This window comes from Vanessa atalanta, chromosome 16 (assembly GCF_905147765.1).
Source record: "Vanessa atalanta chromosome 16, ilVanAtal1.2, whole genome shotgun sequence".
NCBI lineage: Eukaryota > Metazoa > Arthropoda > Insecta > Lepidoptera > Nymphalidae > Vanessa > Vanessa atalanta.
In genome coordinates, this window is record NC_061886.1 from 1,842,284 (window position 1) to 1,859,519 (window position 17,236).

Genomic DNA, 17,236 nt, shown 5'->3' on the forward strand with positions numbered 1-17,236 from the left:
GGAATGTCCAAAGTTCGTTACGAAATTTAAATTTAAATTACATATACATAGAGTTGACTTTTCAATCTATTTAACATGCGGCCCATTCGTCCAGACAACCCGTCGGCCTACCTACGACTAAACGCAATTCCTATAGGAACTATAGTGATCGTGCAAATGAATTACACCGTGTCGCAGCGGTTGTTCTAAACTATCCTTAATCAAACGAAGGCAATGCCGTGAAGCTATATTAATTAACTATTTACGTACGAATATCTACGATTACAGTGTGATTTTTATATGTGTGTCTTTATGTTTCATAACTCTTAAACGTTTTTTCAACTGCTATTACATTGGTAACACGTACCGCAGTAATATATAACTATTGTACGAAAGACAGCTAAACTAAACATTGAATTGTAAATAAATATTAAACATTGTAAATATTCGATATTTTATAATTAAATTAAATTAAATTGACCGAAAATAATTGACAAATAATATTGAGGTAGAATTAATATCTAACGACAACTAAATCTAAGACATTACAATGACATCGCTAACGTTACAATTGAAGTCGAACTTTTACTTTCCTAAAAAACAACACAATAGAAATAAGTTTAGTTTTCTTTTCAGTGTTATAGGTAATTTTTATCGATGTATCTATGATAATATTCACAAGAGAGAAATTTCCATAGGAGATGTGCATAAGTGTGCAAGCACAAAGGCATTCTGATACGAGTACGTCAATTCGACAAGAACAAAAAGATTTTAGCACGCTATGTCCAAGTAGTACCGTCAGCATGTGAAATATCGCAGAAAAAATATTTCATTTTATTTTTTTAATAATGTACAGTATTAATTAAATATTAATTACTCATGCGATTATATATATAATATATAAACTTTCTCCTGATATTTTTTCTACAGAGGCGATGCTCAATGAAGCCTTGACGACTGCGCAGGAAATAGCCCAGACACGCCTGAACCAGTAAAATCCGATATGACGGAGAAGAGATCCGGCGTAGGATCCGGCTTTATATATGGACCGAGGCACGGAAAAACTTCTCGAATCTCCTACTGAGAAATTTTTTTACAGAAATCTCAGTAGCTTTAACTGGTCCACTACTAAATTATAATATATTATTTATATTCTAAGCAAAACTGGCTTACATTTATGTCAGAAATATATAGCATTAAATATGAGGATATTGCTATTGATTTTAACTTTGCCGATTCATAAATTCAAATCATTTGTAAAAAATACATTAATAAAAAATATTTAACTAACATCACTTTGTATTCGAAACGTTGGAGAAGAGTAACTGAGTTTCGTGCCGGTTCCTTTCGGTAGAATCTACATTCCAAACCGGTGGTAACTTCACTTAATTTAGTTTGTAAAACGATGATTCAAAAGTGCTTGTAAAAGCCTACTCGAATAAAGTATATTTTGATTAAGTAAATAATTCTCACGTCACGTTAGTGTTAATTGATTATCGATATTAATACAATTAGTGCAACACTATCTCTATCTCATGGATCTTTAACGTACCGTGTAATTTCTCATAAAAAAATTAAGCTCGCTTAGTTGTAATATTATTTAGCGTTTTGTTTTTAACTTATAAAATAGAACAAGTACAAATTCAATGACAACAAAGTTTCGATATCGGATTTAAGCGCAACGATTATATATGTAATGTTTCAAAATGCAACATTTCTGACGCTAAAGTTCGACTTCTATCGCGTACACTAAATTACAAGCGCTCAAATATTAAACCAAAATATCTTTAACAATGAAAGAAGAAAATCTAGAAAAAAATGTTATAAATATACGAATAACACAGATTATATTATTCTGTTGTTTATTTTGAGTTTTGTTTATGACCGACTGCATTGTAAGATCAGCGATGACATTTCATAGACAATAATAAATTAGGACTAGAATTTTATTGGATAAAGTTTTAAGAACTAGTTTGGATAAATATGAACATATATATGCGGATAACGAAATTTCTTTTAATAACACTAGCCTTTCGTACTCTGCTACCGCCGAGACGGCGTCGGAGCCCCGACCGGCACTATGGGATTCGCACCGACTGCAGGACCTTGCTGGCCTGGAACAAGTTTGGCACATATATAATAATGATATATATATTTATATTATTTATTAAATTCACGGGTATTGTGCAACAGGGCGGATTTTCCAGGAGCCTTTCAAAGGGAGCTCCTTAATGAGTAAGGATCGACGGAAACTTGGTAGTCGTCAGGATCAGGGGTCACCAAAAGGTCAAGCAGGGAAGGTGTTTACTTTTCCACACCTGAATTCGCGTTAGCGAGGTGACCAGTTACGTCTGATAAAATATTACAGCAAAGTTGAAAATAGATCTCCTATCATGAAACATTTGTAGTAAATTATCGAACACATTCTGCATGGTGGACGTTAAGGTCATCAAGAATCACGATTTATGTTGATGAGATCTCTTGCAGTACGGAATCTGTAGCTATTTAGATGTGTTCAACAATTCAGTCAGTTCCAGCATTATCACTAGATAGACACGCATAGAACCGCGTTGGATAGGTCTCACAGGCTCTTTCAGGCTGCCGAGGCACCGAGTGTTCATCTCTTTTATGTTGCATATTTTCAAAAGTGGAATTGGTTGTTTTGTGCTGCCTGTTCAATTTGCTTCGAACAGTAACGAGCGAATTCATGATGTAGCCAGTTTTTAGTGAGTTTTTTTCGGGTGGCAGAGTGGAACTGCCACTATAAACACCCCCCCCCCCAATTGTGGTGGAACATAATCGGGGTGAGGGGTGTTTCTCAGTACCTCGACAAATGAATGAAATCAAGATAGTTGTTCGGAGAAGTGGCCGAGCAGACCTGGTAGTCGCGGTCGTCCTGCAGCAGGCCGCGCACGCACAGCAGCTGGTACTGCCGCGCCCGCAGCGCGCACGAGCCGCGCCGCAGCAGCCGCAGCGCGCCCTCCGCCCCGCACACCGCCTGCCGCACCTGCGCACGCACGCACACACACCCCCGACGCTTCTTTTATTTCGTTCCGACACAACTTCCCAATAGGAATTGTATACATAATATTTGACCAATTCGTCCTCATCCGTCAAATACAGACCTGAGCCGGTGAATGCGACGGATCCAGCACGAGCAGCGTCGCCTTGCCGTCTTTGTGCTTCTCGTAGCCTATTATCGTTCTGGAGTGACCTGAAATATGGAAGACCTTTTTGTAATGTAAGGTTATCTACTAGCTGCCCGTCCCGACTTCTTACAGGTAAAATTCATTCAGTCGCATGCTTTTCAATCGCTAATGTGCGTTTGTAGTCTGTTTTATAAAAATTGATATTATTATGAAAGATATTTTACCTTGATGCTGCAGGTAGAGAGGCGGTTTGAAGGCGTTCGGTTCGTTCTGAAAGTACCTCAGCACCCAGTCAAACAGTGCAGGATGGCTCCCATCGGCCGCTGTCGGTTTGTGGAAATCTATCAGCTGGCATCTGACGAGAGACATTCAGAATTAACATAATTATTACTGATATATAGGGCCAGACTGGCCTTATTGTCTATATTTCAGTCCAGTCTTTAGTAGTATGAGCCGAGATGGCCCGATTAACCGACGATTTCGGCTTCAAACCCAGGCAAGCACCACTGAATTTTCATGTGCTTTATTTGTTTTTATAATTCATCTCGTGCTCGGCGGTGAAGGAAAACATCGTGAGGAAATTTGTATGAGTCTAATTTCAACGAAATTCTGCCACATGCGTATTCCATCAACCCACATTGGAGCAGCGTGGTGCTCCAAAAACCTTCTCCTCAAAGAGAGAGGACTTAGCCCAGCAGTGGGAAATTTACAGGCTGTTAATGTATGTAATGTACTAGGAGTATTCCTGTCCACATATATTGTTGGCATTTATTGTATCTATATTTTGTATTTCTTTATTTCAATGAAACATGAAAGTGCGTGTAATCAATTTTAAATGTACAGATAGCAGATAACAGACGACAAAAATAATGTATATCTATGAACTTATGTTCCAATTATAGCTGCAACAGTCACCCAATGGAATTAAAGCTAAAATGAAAATTTTCAAACATTAAAGTTAAGAAAATAAAACGTATTAGAGACATTTGTTTTACTATCCTTACACTATTTCAAATAAAGTTAGTCATCAGGGCGACAATTTTTTTTTATAATTAATAACATTTTAAAGTGTTGTCTTGAGAATTACAAAATTTGTAAACACATAAGATACCAACTATCAGTGAGATAGTCTTTAGACTTTAGAGATAATATATATCATATATCTACTTAGTTATCTTAAAGTTTCAAATGTCTTATATCAACAGAACTAGTATATGATATTGTTTTTACCGTATCCTAAGTGAAGAGAGTACTGTAACAACTTCACAAGCACCGATCCATTTGCGTGTATTGTGTAATTTGCAGCCAAGCTGTTCTGAGCCCTGTAATAGAAAAACCACTTAATAATAATAACATTAAGGTTCATATTTGTCACTATGATTGTCATAGGAATCGACTTGAGATATTTTCTATAGCGTATCAACCAATACTACCGTTGAATGGCGAGTGAATTGCAAGCAAAATAAGTAGGTAAAGGAAGGGTTAAATGTCTATTCTTGTAGTAGTATTAAACACCCTATAACGACCCCAATTAAATATCACAAGGGCAAGCGAATGTACCTTATAAAAACTTTTTTTTTATGGAATTAGTTGGCGGACCAGCATATATGCCACCTGATGGTAAGTGGTCAACACCGCCCATAGACAAAGGCGCTGTAAGAAATATTTATTCCTTACATCACCTAAGCGCCACCAACTTTGGGAACTAAGATGTTATGTCCCTTGTGCCTGTGATTACACTGGCTCACTCACCCTTCTAACCGGAACACAACAATACTGAGTACTGCTGTTTGGCGGTAGAATATCTGATCAGTGGGTGGTACCTACCCAGACGGGCTTGCACAAAGCCCTACCACCAAGTAAATCATCATCTCAAGTTTTTTTTTATAGATTTTATAAACTTTATTAGTGTTTCGTATTGAAGTGTAATTCCGTATTATGGAACCATATTACTAAGCCCGTATCTGTCTATTTGTTTGTCGCAGGGCTATATTATGTGTATGATTATTTCTTACTATACCTGCTATCTATGATAAATAATAGTAATTAAATTAAAATCAAAGGTGACAGGCGGACTTGCAGTTTTTTCATGAAATACATCACGGATTAGTTAGTTCACTAAACACAGCAACGACATTATTATAAATTCTATAGCTCTATAATAATCTAGTTCCCTAGAGTGTGAGCTGAGGTTTATCACAAATGAGAATATAAGTTACATCTGCCCTTTAATTTTACTCATCAATACAAATATATTTTTTGACAAATCTGTGTGATTGTGACTATGTTTATAACAACGCAGTAAAATTGTTTATCTAACCTGAGTATCGAACCCCAGCTGCCAAGCTCTTTCCACTAAAAGCTGCAGGCTAGGTATGGAGGGCACACAGTCGCACTCCTTCTCCGTGACGCCGCTTAACAACGCTGCGTATGGCGGGTGACGTACTAACGATGAAAGCACCATTTGCATGTTCCTGTTGAATAATTTATTTAAATGAAATTAATTAAAAAAAAATACAAATAACATTTTTAATTTTAAAATTTTTTATATTTTTTTTTATATTAAAGAATATACCCAGCATCAAAATGGTTGTCTAAATGAATACAGCAAAGCAAAACTATCGGATCGATTTTTATAGAACTTTACATATGTGATAAATGTGAATGCAAAAACCATTTATGTGTAAGTTCTCACCTGTAACCGCAACCCCAACCCCTGTCTCCATATGTGCTGGCATAGTGATCCACAGCGCTGCATAAGTAGGTCTTAACTATACTCGGATTCTGGGCATTCAGTTGAGCTATCCTTTCTAAAATACCTTTAAAGAACAAAATTTTTATGTTGAAAGAAAAAAAAACTAAAGAAATCTTTTCTTTTAAACTTTTTTCCCATCATTTTAAGTTTATTATGTCATCATAATAGTTAACAGTTATAGTTAATTTTAATAAATTAATAAATATTGTTACTGAGTTTTTATTTTATTTTTTTGATATGGAGGAACGAGTCCATCTGATATAAGTGTCTTCACACTTAAAGTTAGGGTCTCAACCTAAAATATATGTATTAAGAAACTCCTATTGTATGTCCTATCAATGGACAGGAATTCCATGCTTTTTATAAGCTGTACTATATAAATAGTGTAGACTTAAGTACTTCTATTGTTTATCAACATACCATTAGTTTTAGAACATCCTGCATCAAGACCTTGAGCGCTGGCTTTACGCAGACCGACACTACGTTCATAGTATCCCGCAACTGATAAAGCTCCACTATACACAGCACGCTTGAGACTGCTGGCAGCTCGACTTGTGTAGCCTTCCTCATCTTCCTCCATTCCATATTGGGCCTAAATTCAAATAGCAAGGATTTAATTTATATTTTTAAGTTTAAGTATACAGTAGATTAATAAAAGAAGTAAATTACAGATATTTACATCTATTAATAATATTTTACAAAAAATATTATTGTTTGCTTAGTAATAATAATAATAATGCTTGCGAGTAATAATCATATAAATAATATCTACACCTGTGAAATAATGTTAACATACCCTAAGCAATTGGAATTCATGTTCCTCTCTGTTTTTCTGAGCTTCTTTTTCGGCAGCTGTAAGTGTTGAGGAGGCGCTCTCTTCTCCTCTTTCAAAGTGCTCTTCTATATGCTGAATCTAAAAACATTTTTGACATTTCCTCTTGCTATATTCATTAAATATAAATTAAATGTACTGTAAGAAGGGGTCATATCTATAACTTACTATCTTATGTGCTATTTATATATTGAAATATCATTATTAGTATTTGGCAAGAGATACACTTTATTATGCTGACTGTACTTCATTAATTAGTATAATTATGCATTTTAGATAGAAAAAAACTTAAAAATTGGTCCAATGTCATGCTAATTGTTTATATTATCTGATAATATAAAATCTCAAATGCAAAGACATTATGTTATATTAAGTATCATAAAAATTATGATAAGGGTTAATTTAATAAGTAAAAACTTTCAATAGATATATAAAGGTTACATTCCATGTTATGTTTTAGAAATAAGGGTAAGAACCAATGTTACTAAAACATAACAATCACTAGATAATGGCCTTAGATGTTGCAATAGACAGCCAATGAGCATTTGATATTTAAGTAAAATATCTTAAATGATTCTTACTAGACAAGTCAAAAAAAAATTATGTTTTTGGTTCATGACTTATGCAATGATTTTTTTTATTGATAGCATATTTTCATACCAACTCATGTTGAGATAAAGGCAAAGGCTGGCAGCATACAGGACAGTTACTCACTGGACTTTCTTCCACCATTACCACATCATCACAAGATGCATTATCCACTTGGTCCTGAGAAAAGGATAACATGTTACAAGCACAAATGATTTTGAATAATTTATAATAAATAAATAAATTTAATAGTTGCCAAAGTTTTGAAGAACAAGCAATTACTAAAATGGTTTATTAATTGCTTACTTGTTTTTGTGTTTCGGATTCCCTGAATAAATTTAATAAAAAGTGGACTTTAATTGCTCAATTTACATTTATGTTCGTACTGACTGTAATCTGTGACTTCATACATATGCAATTTATACTTTTGCAAATACACAAACCAATCAGTTAACAATCATAGAAAACAAAAGCTTTTTATTGTAGATTTTTTTCATTTACAATATATTAGCGCTTCTAATGTCCATCACATACTTAATTTTGGGGTACATTTTTTTTATTTAAGCTTAAGACCAGTTTCACAATTTATACTAAACTTCATCAAAATAGGTTAAGTGCCCTTAAAAAATACTATATCATTTTCACTTACTGATTTCTGTGGACTCAAAATATCCCGATGTTCTACATTTACATGAACCTCAACTTCTGTGCCATTAGAGAACTCTCTTTCACAAATAGGGCACTGATATGACGAGGTATGTGGTCCAGGGGACATGGCCATTGTGGACAGCGCCAAAGTCGGGTTGTTAAGTGTTACCGTCGCGTTACTCAGCCCAAGGGTTGCGTTATTAGGTGTATTGGAATTATCATTCGCATTTCCCAAAATAGAAGGTGATGTGAGGTCGAAATGAGCTCTGTTTATATGTTCTTCTAATTTTCTCGGACATGTTGATGTAAAATCGCACAAAAGACACTAAAAGCAAAGTATTTAAGGGTAAATAACATTTGAATAAATTTCGTTTATTTTATGAGTTTTTTAAGTAAAATTTTGGAATTAAAACGAAACTGTTTACGATAAAATTAGTAAAAGTCGTATAAATTTAAAATATTGGCGCGCCGTTTAATTTGATTCAATATTCAAGATTTGACAGTCGAAATTGACATAACTGGTAATGACAATAAATTGCTAGATCGTATTTTTTACCTGCACAGTAGGGCTTGGTGTGGGTGCAGATTTTTTAGGTGTATTAGACTTAAGTTTAAGGGCCAGTTGTGATCGAAGAGGCGAACCTTGACCTGCACTTGCCATAGATAGCTGTAAAAGAAAATTAAATTCATGTTAAAAACACATTTTAATTGCTTTAGTGAAATTAGTCATAAAAAAATACCTTTGATTTATTAGGTGAGTTATCATTGCTATTATGATTTGAGCTCGAATGAATAGCTGAAAAAAATAATATGATTTTATTATTTATTGTCACAAAAACAGATATGTCATCATCAAATAAAACCTGTATTATTCATATAAGATTCATTGATTAAATTTGTACCGAGGTATGTTATTACTTCTGAATTTAATTATTACTGTGTATATGAAGCTACCTTTGTTATCCCGACCGTTGATCATATCTCGTTCGATGGAATTCTCTCTACTGCATTTTTTTTTCGATATAACTCCATTATTGATATTAATATTCTTTAGTCCATTAGTGAGATTGATGTTTTTAGGCGACCTAGAGTATTTATCGTCGTCTCTTTCACTCTTATAGTCTTTCTCTTGGAAACCGTTGTAATATGTGTTTTTTGATATGGCACCGTTGTGGTATGATGTAGCTGTATCTGGACTGTGCCATCCGTTTATTGACCCTGGGGTATTATAGCTGCAACTGTCTGTTGTTGTCATTTTAGAGTCCTCATCAAAGCTGTAATATTTTTATCAAAAATGTCAATTAGAGAAGTACCTATTTAATTTTTAAGCTGAAATAATTAATATATTTGCATTTCATATCATAACAGTAAGCCTTGATATCGACTATAATGACACTTGGCAGTTTGACATTAATAAAATAACTAAAATCAAATTTACCTAGGACTTTGGTCATCTATAAACGCCATTAACTCTCTCTCCGGTGTTAAATAGTGTAAATGAGCACGTTGCACGTGTCCCACGAGCTGAGGTTGGGGGACAGTACAGTTGCAGAAAGGACAATCTGGACGCCCTGCCACGTGGGCTTCCAGAGTGTGAGATCTCATTCCTTCGTCCGTTAAACCCTCTGCCCCGCATAGCTCACAAGTATATGGGAATGGACTGCTCGACATCGTGTATACTAAAAAGTTTGTTACATACTTACAGTTATAGAGAAAAAAGGGTCCTCCTCCCCGGACAGGCATTATTTTACATCAATAGAAATTTAAACAGCGATACCATAATGTTTCTTATGGAATAATAATTATTTTATTATCAAATTATAAATTTTGCTTGCCAGCCCTAACTATTCGGACATTATTAATTAACGAACAATTATATTAGGCACGTCTTAAATAAATCAGTAATGTTTTTCAGATCTTCAAAATGTATCCGAATAATTAAGTTTCAGTAAAAAAAATTGTCAGATTGAAACCCTTACATTAAATATTAATAAATAATTTTATCTATAACAAATGTAATATAAAAATTTGTTAATGTATTGTAGCTTAGAGGAATGTTATAAAATATTCTTAAATAATTAAATAGATACGTTTCGAGATTTATTTAAATATTTTCATAAAATATTTAAACATAAATACCGTATACACTTATAAAAGCCCTTGACCGAGATCTACTTCACATGATGTTAGGGAACAAGAGCCAAAGAAATAGCGTTGGAAAAGTTATCATTAAGAATTAATGAGTTAAGCAGACAACGAGTGCGCTTGCCCTAAAAACAGACCGACTAGACATGAATTGATCTAATTTACTACTTATTACGCTGCAACACTGATTTTAAAGCTACTTCCGTGTTTTTTTTTTAAGAACGAAATTAAAAAATATACGTATTACATGCGTCAAAAATGACACGTCTTATTACAATTAAATACGTAGTGTGCTTTTTTAAATTAATTCGTCGAAAGTATAACATGTGAGGCATTAATTTCACATGTCTTTTTTATGTTGAGTTATTATGGAAGCGTCTTTAAAGCCGCAGTATGCTATTCCTACGTTCTGACAGTCATTAGATTGATGCCTTACATAAAAAGTTCGCATAGAAACGATTCACAACATTGAATTGGGGTAAAGTGTCAAATCAATAAAATTACCGCAGTTTTGTTTTGAAGGAATTAACATAATTTTCGTAATAGTCTATTTTACGTAAAACAAAGAAAAATCATCTCGCCTATGGTAATGTAAATTAACCTAGTTCTAAATTTAAAATTGGTTTAAAACAAAAATTCTTCGAAAGGTTACTTACGTTTTTATTGTCAATAAATTAAGAGCGTTATATTATTATGCTATATCACAACACTATCTAAGTGGTTCGTCACTGTTATTATAATTGGTTTGATCTAACATTTTCAAACATTTAAATAATTAATTTTATTGGTGTACTGACGACAGGTTGTGAACTAGCGCCATTCATGAAATTCAGGGACGTTGAAAAAAAAGTAAAACCAATACGCATGCGTAAAAAGTATACGATAGTGGCGCCACCAGTGAATGAACATTCATTGAATCTATTTTAATCCTGAATAGGTATTTTTTTAATAAACGACGTATATTCCAGAAACTTTTTTATTTATTAGGAAACTACTTTTAATTTATACATTGAAAAATATAAATTGTGATTGTTGAGTGTAAAGTATTAGCAAGATGTAAGTTGAAACCCGCCATCTGTGTAAATCACGAGAACTTGTTTGTTACTTGTTGTTACTTGAAAATATTAAAGAAAAAGTTACTTATTTTGTTTTATTGTAATTTCCAAAGATGGAGCCAATTGCTAATTTTCGCAATCGGCGGATCATGGACAAAAATATGAATATAATTATATTCTCTTTGAAGTCGGCAAAGAACAATAGAATATTGTTTCCAACGTCTCCTTTTAGCTTCTTTGAAGCTTTTATTCTCCTCTGATCACTGTTAATGTCCAACTTAGCGTATAACGAGACGTAAAAAATGTTATCATTACATAGAATAAAAAGGCGCTTACCACTGTCTGTCCATATGTATGCTTAGATCTTTAAAATTATACAACGGATTTTGATGCGGTTTTTTTAAATAGATGGAGTAATTCAATAGGACGGTTGATGTGTATAATACATGCACAATATAGCGATAGTGATAACCCAGATAATTTTAGAAGTTTCTAATGTGATGTCATAACTAAATATGTACCTACATTTTTTTTGCGCTAATATTGCAAACGCTGGCTGAACCCTACAATAAAGATCAAAATATATCATCATATATATTTATCATATATATATCATTATTGTACACCTTGAAATGGTCTTCAAAAAAGTTCGCGATGGTATAATTATGTCTATCTCTTAGGGATAAGTGGATAACACACAAAAACCGTTTATAACCCTTTACTATTTACGTGAAATAATAGCTTATTTTCGAAGCGATTTTGAACAATACAGCATGAATCCTTATCGAATTAAGTACCTTCAATACATTGTGCATTTAATATGGACGATATGGCCCTTTACAGCATGTAATTTAAATTAATATTAACAGATATTTCAAAAAAAAAAAAAGTATAACATCTAGAATTATCTAGTAAAATCGCGTTTATTGTATTTAATAGAAATATGGGGTAATACTGGAAAAACAAAACTTCAAGAACTTCAAAGAAAACAAAATAAAATAATTAAAATACATCAACAAATACACATTACAAGGAAACAAACTTTATGAACTTGCGACAATTTTATGTATATAATTCTTGTATTCTTATAAGAAAATATATTAATAAATCGATACATTCAGATTTGACGTTTATAAAACAAAGCAGTACAACCCGAAGACCGAGCTTATTAGCTCTCCAAAAAATTTGTACCAAATTTACAAAAAAAAAATATATATTACTTTCTATGGTGCACAACTTTATCATAAATTACCATCTTATATAACAAATGTAAACTCTGTTAACGGGTTTAAGTCTCAACTCTCAAAATATATTTTAGAGAATACCCACTTTTGTAGCGATTAAAATATATACACCGATTTAATTATATTCTATTCCGTTGACTAAGGACCTATAAGGCGAATGTTTTTATTGTTACATTTATCATATTGTTCTCATGTAAGTGAATCTGTCTTTTTGAGAATATATTCTTTAAACCTAACCTAATATTTTCGAAGATATTACAGATTTAAAACGAAGGCACATAGCGGTTTGTATTGTCTAATGATAAAAAGCTATGAACTTTGTATATAATGTCATTCTGTAGTATATTTTGTAACAGTATTGCAAAGTTAAAAAATAAATAAATAAACAAAAAAATATTTAAAAAGTAGCTTATGTCCTTCCTTGGGGTTTAAGCTTGCTTCATACCAAAGAAAAACCGGACGTCATATTCGGCTTAGTAATTTTTCCATGACAGAGCGAGTCAGACAGTTACTTTCGCTTTTATAATATAAGAGATTACTACTAGAATAGAGAACTAAATATAATGGAATACTAAAGATTTTGTTATTATAATTTTTATGTAAAATAAGTAGGATATTTATTTATTAGATCTATATAATACCCACACAAGAACATTACACATACATAGATGATTAAATAAAATCTAGGCGTATTAAAAATGACAAATACAAAACAATCAGGTATGGACTTTTATTGCTGGATTTATACTGGATGACTGGACACTATAAATGTGTTAGGTGCATTTTTCCCGGAACCTGTGTGTTATCCCTGTGTGTAATCTGTCTCAGTGCCTAATTTCATTCAGATCCGTTCAACTGTTCCTGATTGAGTAGCAGAAATTCATCCACCCATCTTTCGCATTTATAATATTGGAGAGACAAATAAAACAAACAAACTATACATTCTACTATATTTGTTGTGTTGTCGTGTCGTGATAAAACGTTTTGGCGCGCTCATTAGCAACCGAACTTCAAAGTGCACTTGTATCGTGACCTCAACGCTAATAGACCTCTACGGAAATATGCAGAGATGCGGAAATAAGAAGAACCTTCAGTATCAAATAGTTGCCGACGGTTATTTTATTAAATGTATCTTGTACTTACGAAATAATGTCCGACGATGAAGAAAATAATTAATGGTAGGTAAAGCTTGTTCAGGCAGCTGTTCCAGTTATTCTACCATCATATATATCAATACAAATTGTTATGTTCTGGTTTGGAAGGTAGTTGAACTGGTATAAATTACTGGCGCAGGAGATATAACATTTTCAATTCTATGGTTGGTGGTGGAAGGGGGACGTTGGAGGTGATTTATATTTCTCGCAGTGGCAGTGTCGTGGTGACACAGATTTTCCATTGAGTGGGTTATTTGTTGTCTTTGTTTGTTTTCCTGCCTTCGAAATATAAATTGTTATAAAAAGTCACTTCACGGAACTTTTGAATTAAGAATAGAATAATCTTACTTCGTACAATATATGTATTATCTTTATGTGTGTGTGTGTATATATGTATATGTACAGCTAATGAAAAAACTACTATACGAATCTGTGGTGCGTTGGACAGAGTTGTTTAATAATATCGTCCGGTTTTTCTTTTTGTTTCTAGCGGCTTTTGTTCCTAGATTCATAAATTGTCCTTAGATTTACAAATGTATTATATGGTTAATTAGCTTTTTTATGATATGAGCGACCTGAAGGTAAGTGGTCACCAACGCAGTGGCGTTGGCGCGCAAGAAATATTAACCATTGCTTACATCGCCATTGCTTGACCAACTTTGGGAATTGACCAAAACTATACTAAGTATTCCTTTTTTCAGTAGAATATCTGATTCAATTTTCTTTAATTAAATAAATATAGATTAAAATTTGCCTACGTAGAATATTGACATATATATTTTTTTATATTTATTCATAATTATTAAAAAGTTCAGTTTTTAAAAAAATCTGATTTTTATTAATTGAACACCAAGTACAATCTAAAAAATATGACGATATTTTTTTAGACCTATGTTTATAGTAGCTAAATACAAAACTAAATAATGTTGCTGGAAATTATTATTAACGCGTAGTGTTGCCAGACGGCCGAAAGAAAACTTATTTACTCTCAAAATATTTTTGTTGGGCTATATAAGTATAAAATGAAAAAAGTTACAATATAACTATAAAGCGAAGTTATCGATCTTTCGGTGCCCCAGGAGAATAGGAGACCTAGGCCCGAGTCGCGTGTGTGTTGTGGTAAGGACGGTACTGAAAGCAACGAATATATTGGTATAAATTATTGGCGATTTATGTCGTTTTCACGCTCGATAACGCATAAGGAGGTTCACTACGCACTCTCAACATACGACATCTAAGATTAATGGAAGATTCAAGTGTAACATTAATAAAGAAGACTCAGGCAGAACGTGAAAATGGGTCATATGGTGGTATTAGACGTAATTAGCATATACTGGTTCTTTCACGGATTGGGAATTAAAAATAAACTAGTGGGTAATTCAAAACCTATGACATTTTTTTTTAAATTTAATTTCGTTGTAAACTGACGTCTGTTCGCACAATTTAAATTTGTTTTATTTTTTATACAGCCTTAGCGTCTGTCCGGCCAGTAACGTTTACCCGCTCTCTAAAATTAATTATTTGTTAAATCGTAACAATTTAGTAAATTCCAATTAAGAATCCTCTCTAGCTCTTCAAAATTAGACCATAAATGATCTTCTACGTGCAGCCATCGTCCCGTAATCACTGGTCCAAAAATAGGCTATTATGTAATTATACATGTATATGATTATATTTTAAATTGTTTTAACAAAAGTTGTTAGATCAAACTCTCTGTTAAGTCAATTTTTGTTGCTTCAATTTTATTAGCCAGCTAATTTGATGATTGTTTGTTTAACATCGATCTATGTGTGTAGTTGAAGAGAAATTGGCGACGAGTTTGAAAATAGAAACTTAATGGCTTAGAATTAATTTAATTTAAATAAAAAATAGTAAAAATGTAAATTGCTGTAAAGGGTTTAAATGGATTACGACTAATTATTCAATCCAAGGTTGTCGGGCACTGTTGGTGTAGTGGTATCATGCAAGATTCCCATTCTTGCGACCCGGGTTCGATTCCCGGACAGTGCATCTGATTTTTACAATTTTTGTAATTTATTTTTAAAGTAAATTATATTAGTCTTAATTAAATAAACTAATCCTTCGAATTATTCGAAATAAAAATTTATATCTTAATTTAATTGCACCAGTACTTGTATATTGTGAGCAATGTTTAATAAATAATGTTATTTATTAAACATTGCTTACCATCAATATTAAATATACTACTAATTAAAATTAATATTAATTGCTAATAAATACAAATTATATTATATATAAAATACTTCACACAAGCACATGCTATTTGCATGTGCTTGTGTGAAGTATGTGCTTTAACAAAAATTTAAAGCTAATTATTAGATTAAATTTTAAAAAAAATTAATATATAGAGTACAATTATTTGATACTTTTGTTGCTATTTAGTTGGTATATTATAAATTAAAGTTGCTGGTTACTCTAACGGGAGGGCTTTAAGGGATCTTTTGCTTCGCTAGACGCTTTTATTTGGCAAAATTCGACCCTGCATCGAGTAATCCGTATAATATCGAAAACAATGCATTGATTTCATTCCGATATGAAACCCGGGTAGCTATGTAGATGTTACTGTAGTAACCTTTGTCCAGATATGAACATTTAATCCCTGAATCGACTACTTGTAGGGTGACCATGAACTTAGCTATTTAAAAATTTTGTATATTTTCGATTTTAAATAAGTATAATATGTTAATTTTAATTGCTTTGACAAGTGATGTATTTAGCTTGGTCTATTTCCATTACGACGGTGGTCCCCTGCTCAGGTGTTACGTCCTGAGCATGGATGCCCAGAAAGAGATTCTCCCCCGCAATCGCTGATGGCGCGTATTGTAATCAAATTCTGACAACAAAACCTTCTTGTTTAATGTAGTCAAATTCTGCACAAACATCATGTTTTGGGGAGGAATGGGAGAGGGCCTCCGGGACTCTCACACACGAGACGAAACGCGGTAGCATAGCTACCACTTTACGCCGATTTTGAGTGAGAAAGTGGTAATTCCCCGAGTGTGCCGGCCCATTCGGCTGCAACCCAAAGGTAAGCAGCGTGACACTACCACTACAAGTGGTTTACGTGAATTCCGGGGAACGGGAGTGTAACCATTGACATCTCCCGAAATCCGGGCCGCTACTATTGGTCTTATATTAAAACAAAAAAAGCGAGCTGAGCTCAAAATGTTGCTAAATTTAAAAGTAATATACTAAAAATAATTGTCACCCTACATATGATGTTTATTAAATTTGTCCGAGCCCGGATGAGTCCTACAGGCCCTGTTTAACGTGATAACGTTGAACCGAGTTCTGATTTTATATTCGGACTTATTCGGCAAGGTAGAGTACACATTTAAATAAACATGGCCGAATGCGATATGATCTTTGTTATTTGCAAATAAACGTAGAAAAAATAAACAGGTATACAGTTAAACTTCAGTTTTTCAAAACAGTTTTACAATCCCGTAAAATATTCAGAATAAACTCGAAACATTTAATGTACAAGATTGCATGTCCTTGTGTATTGTTTTTTTTACAATCTACTAAAAAAATAATTATTCAAGCTAAATTTCAAGCAAAATTAATGCTTAAATAGAAAATGACTAAAAGCTAATAATTAACTAACTTTATACTAATAAATAGCAATATCATAAATTAATAAATGATATAATGATTAATAATGGA

The 17,236-nt window shown here is 33.0% G+C and overlaps 1 protein-coding gene and 1 non-coding gene across 2 annotated transcripts; one reads left to right on the forward strand and one right to left on the reverse strand.

Annotated features, from left to right (window-relative positions):
• Window positions 1-1,299: 1,299 nt before the first annotated feature.
• Window positions 1,300-10,865, reverse strand: LOC125069885 (zinc finger-containing ubiquitin peptidase 1-like). Its single transcript, XM_047679487.1, has 16 exons — window positions 10,753-10,865; window positions 9,390-9,630; window positions 8,906-9,225; window positions 8,692-8,747; window positions 8,508-8,618; window positions 7,953-8,276; window positions 7,376-7,483; window positions 6,680-6,796; window positions 6,304-6,475; window positions 5,824-5,947; window positions 5,449-5,602; window positions 4,359-4,450; window positions 3,353-3,483; window positions 3,105-3,193; window positions 2,858-2,986; window positions 1,300-2,093 (listed from the first exon to the last, which is right to left on the reverse strand). The coding sequence occupies exons 2-16, from the start codon at window positions 9,620-9,622 to the stop codon at window positions 2,058-2,060; spliced, it is 2,196 nt and encodes a 731-aa protein (XP_047535443.1). The 5' UTR covers window positions 9,623-9,630; window positions 10,753-10,865; the 3' UTR covers window positions 1,300-2,057.
• Window positions 10,866-15,488: 4,623 nt separating this feature from the next.
• Trnag-ccc lies at window positions 15,489-15,559 on the forward strand. The gene has a single exon. It is a non-coding gene; the product is annotated as a tRNA-Gly (tRNA).
• Window positions 15,560-17,236: the final 1,677 nt, after the last annotated feature.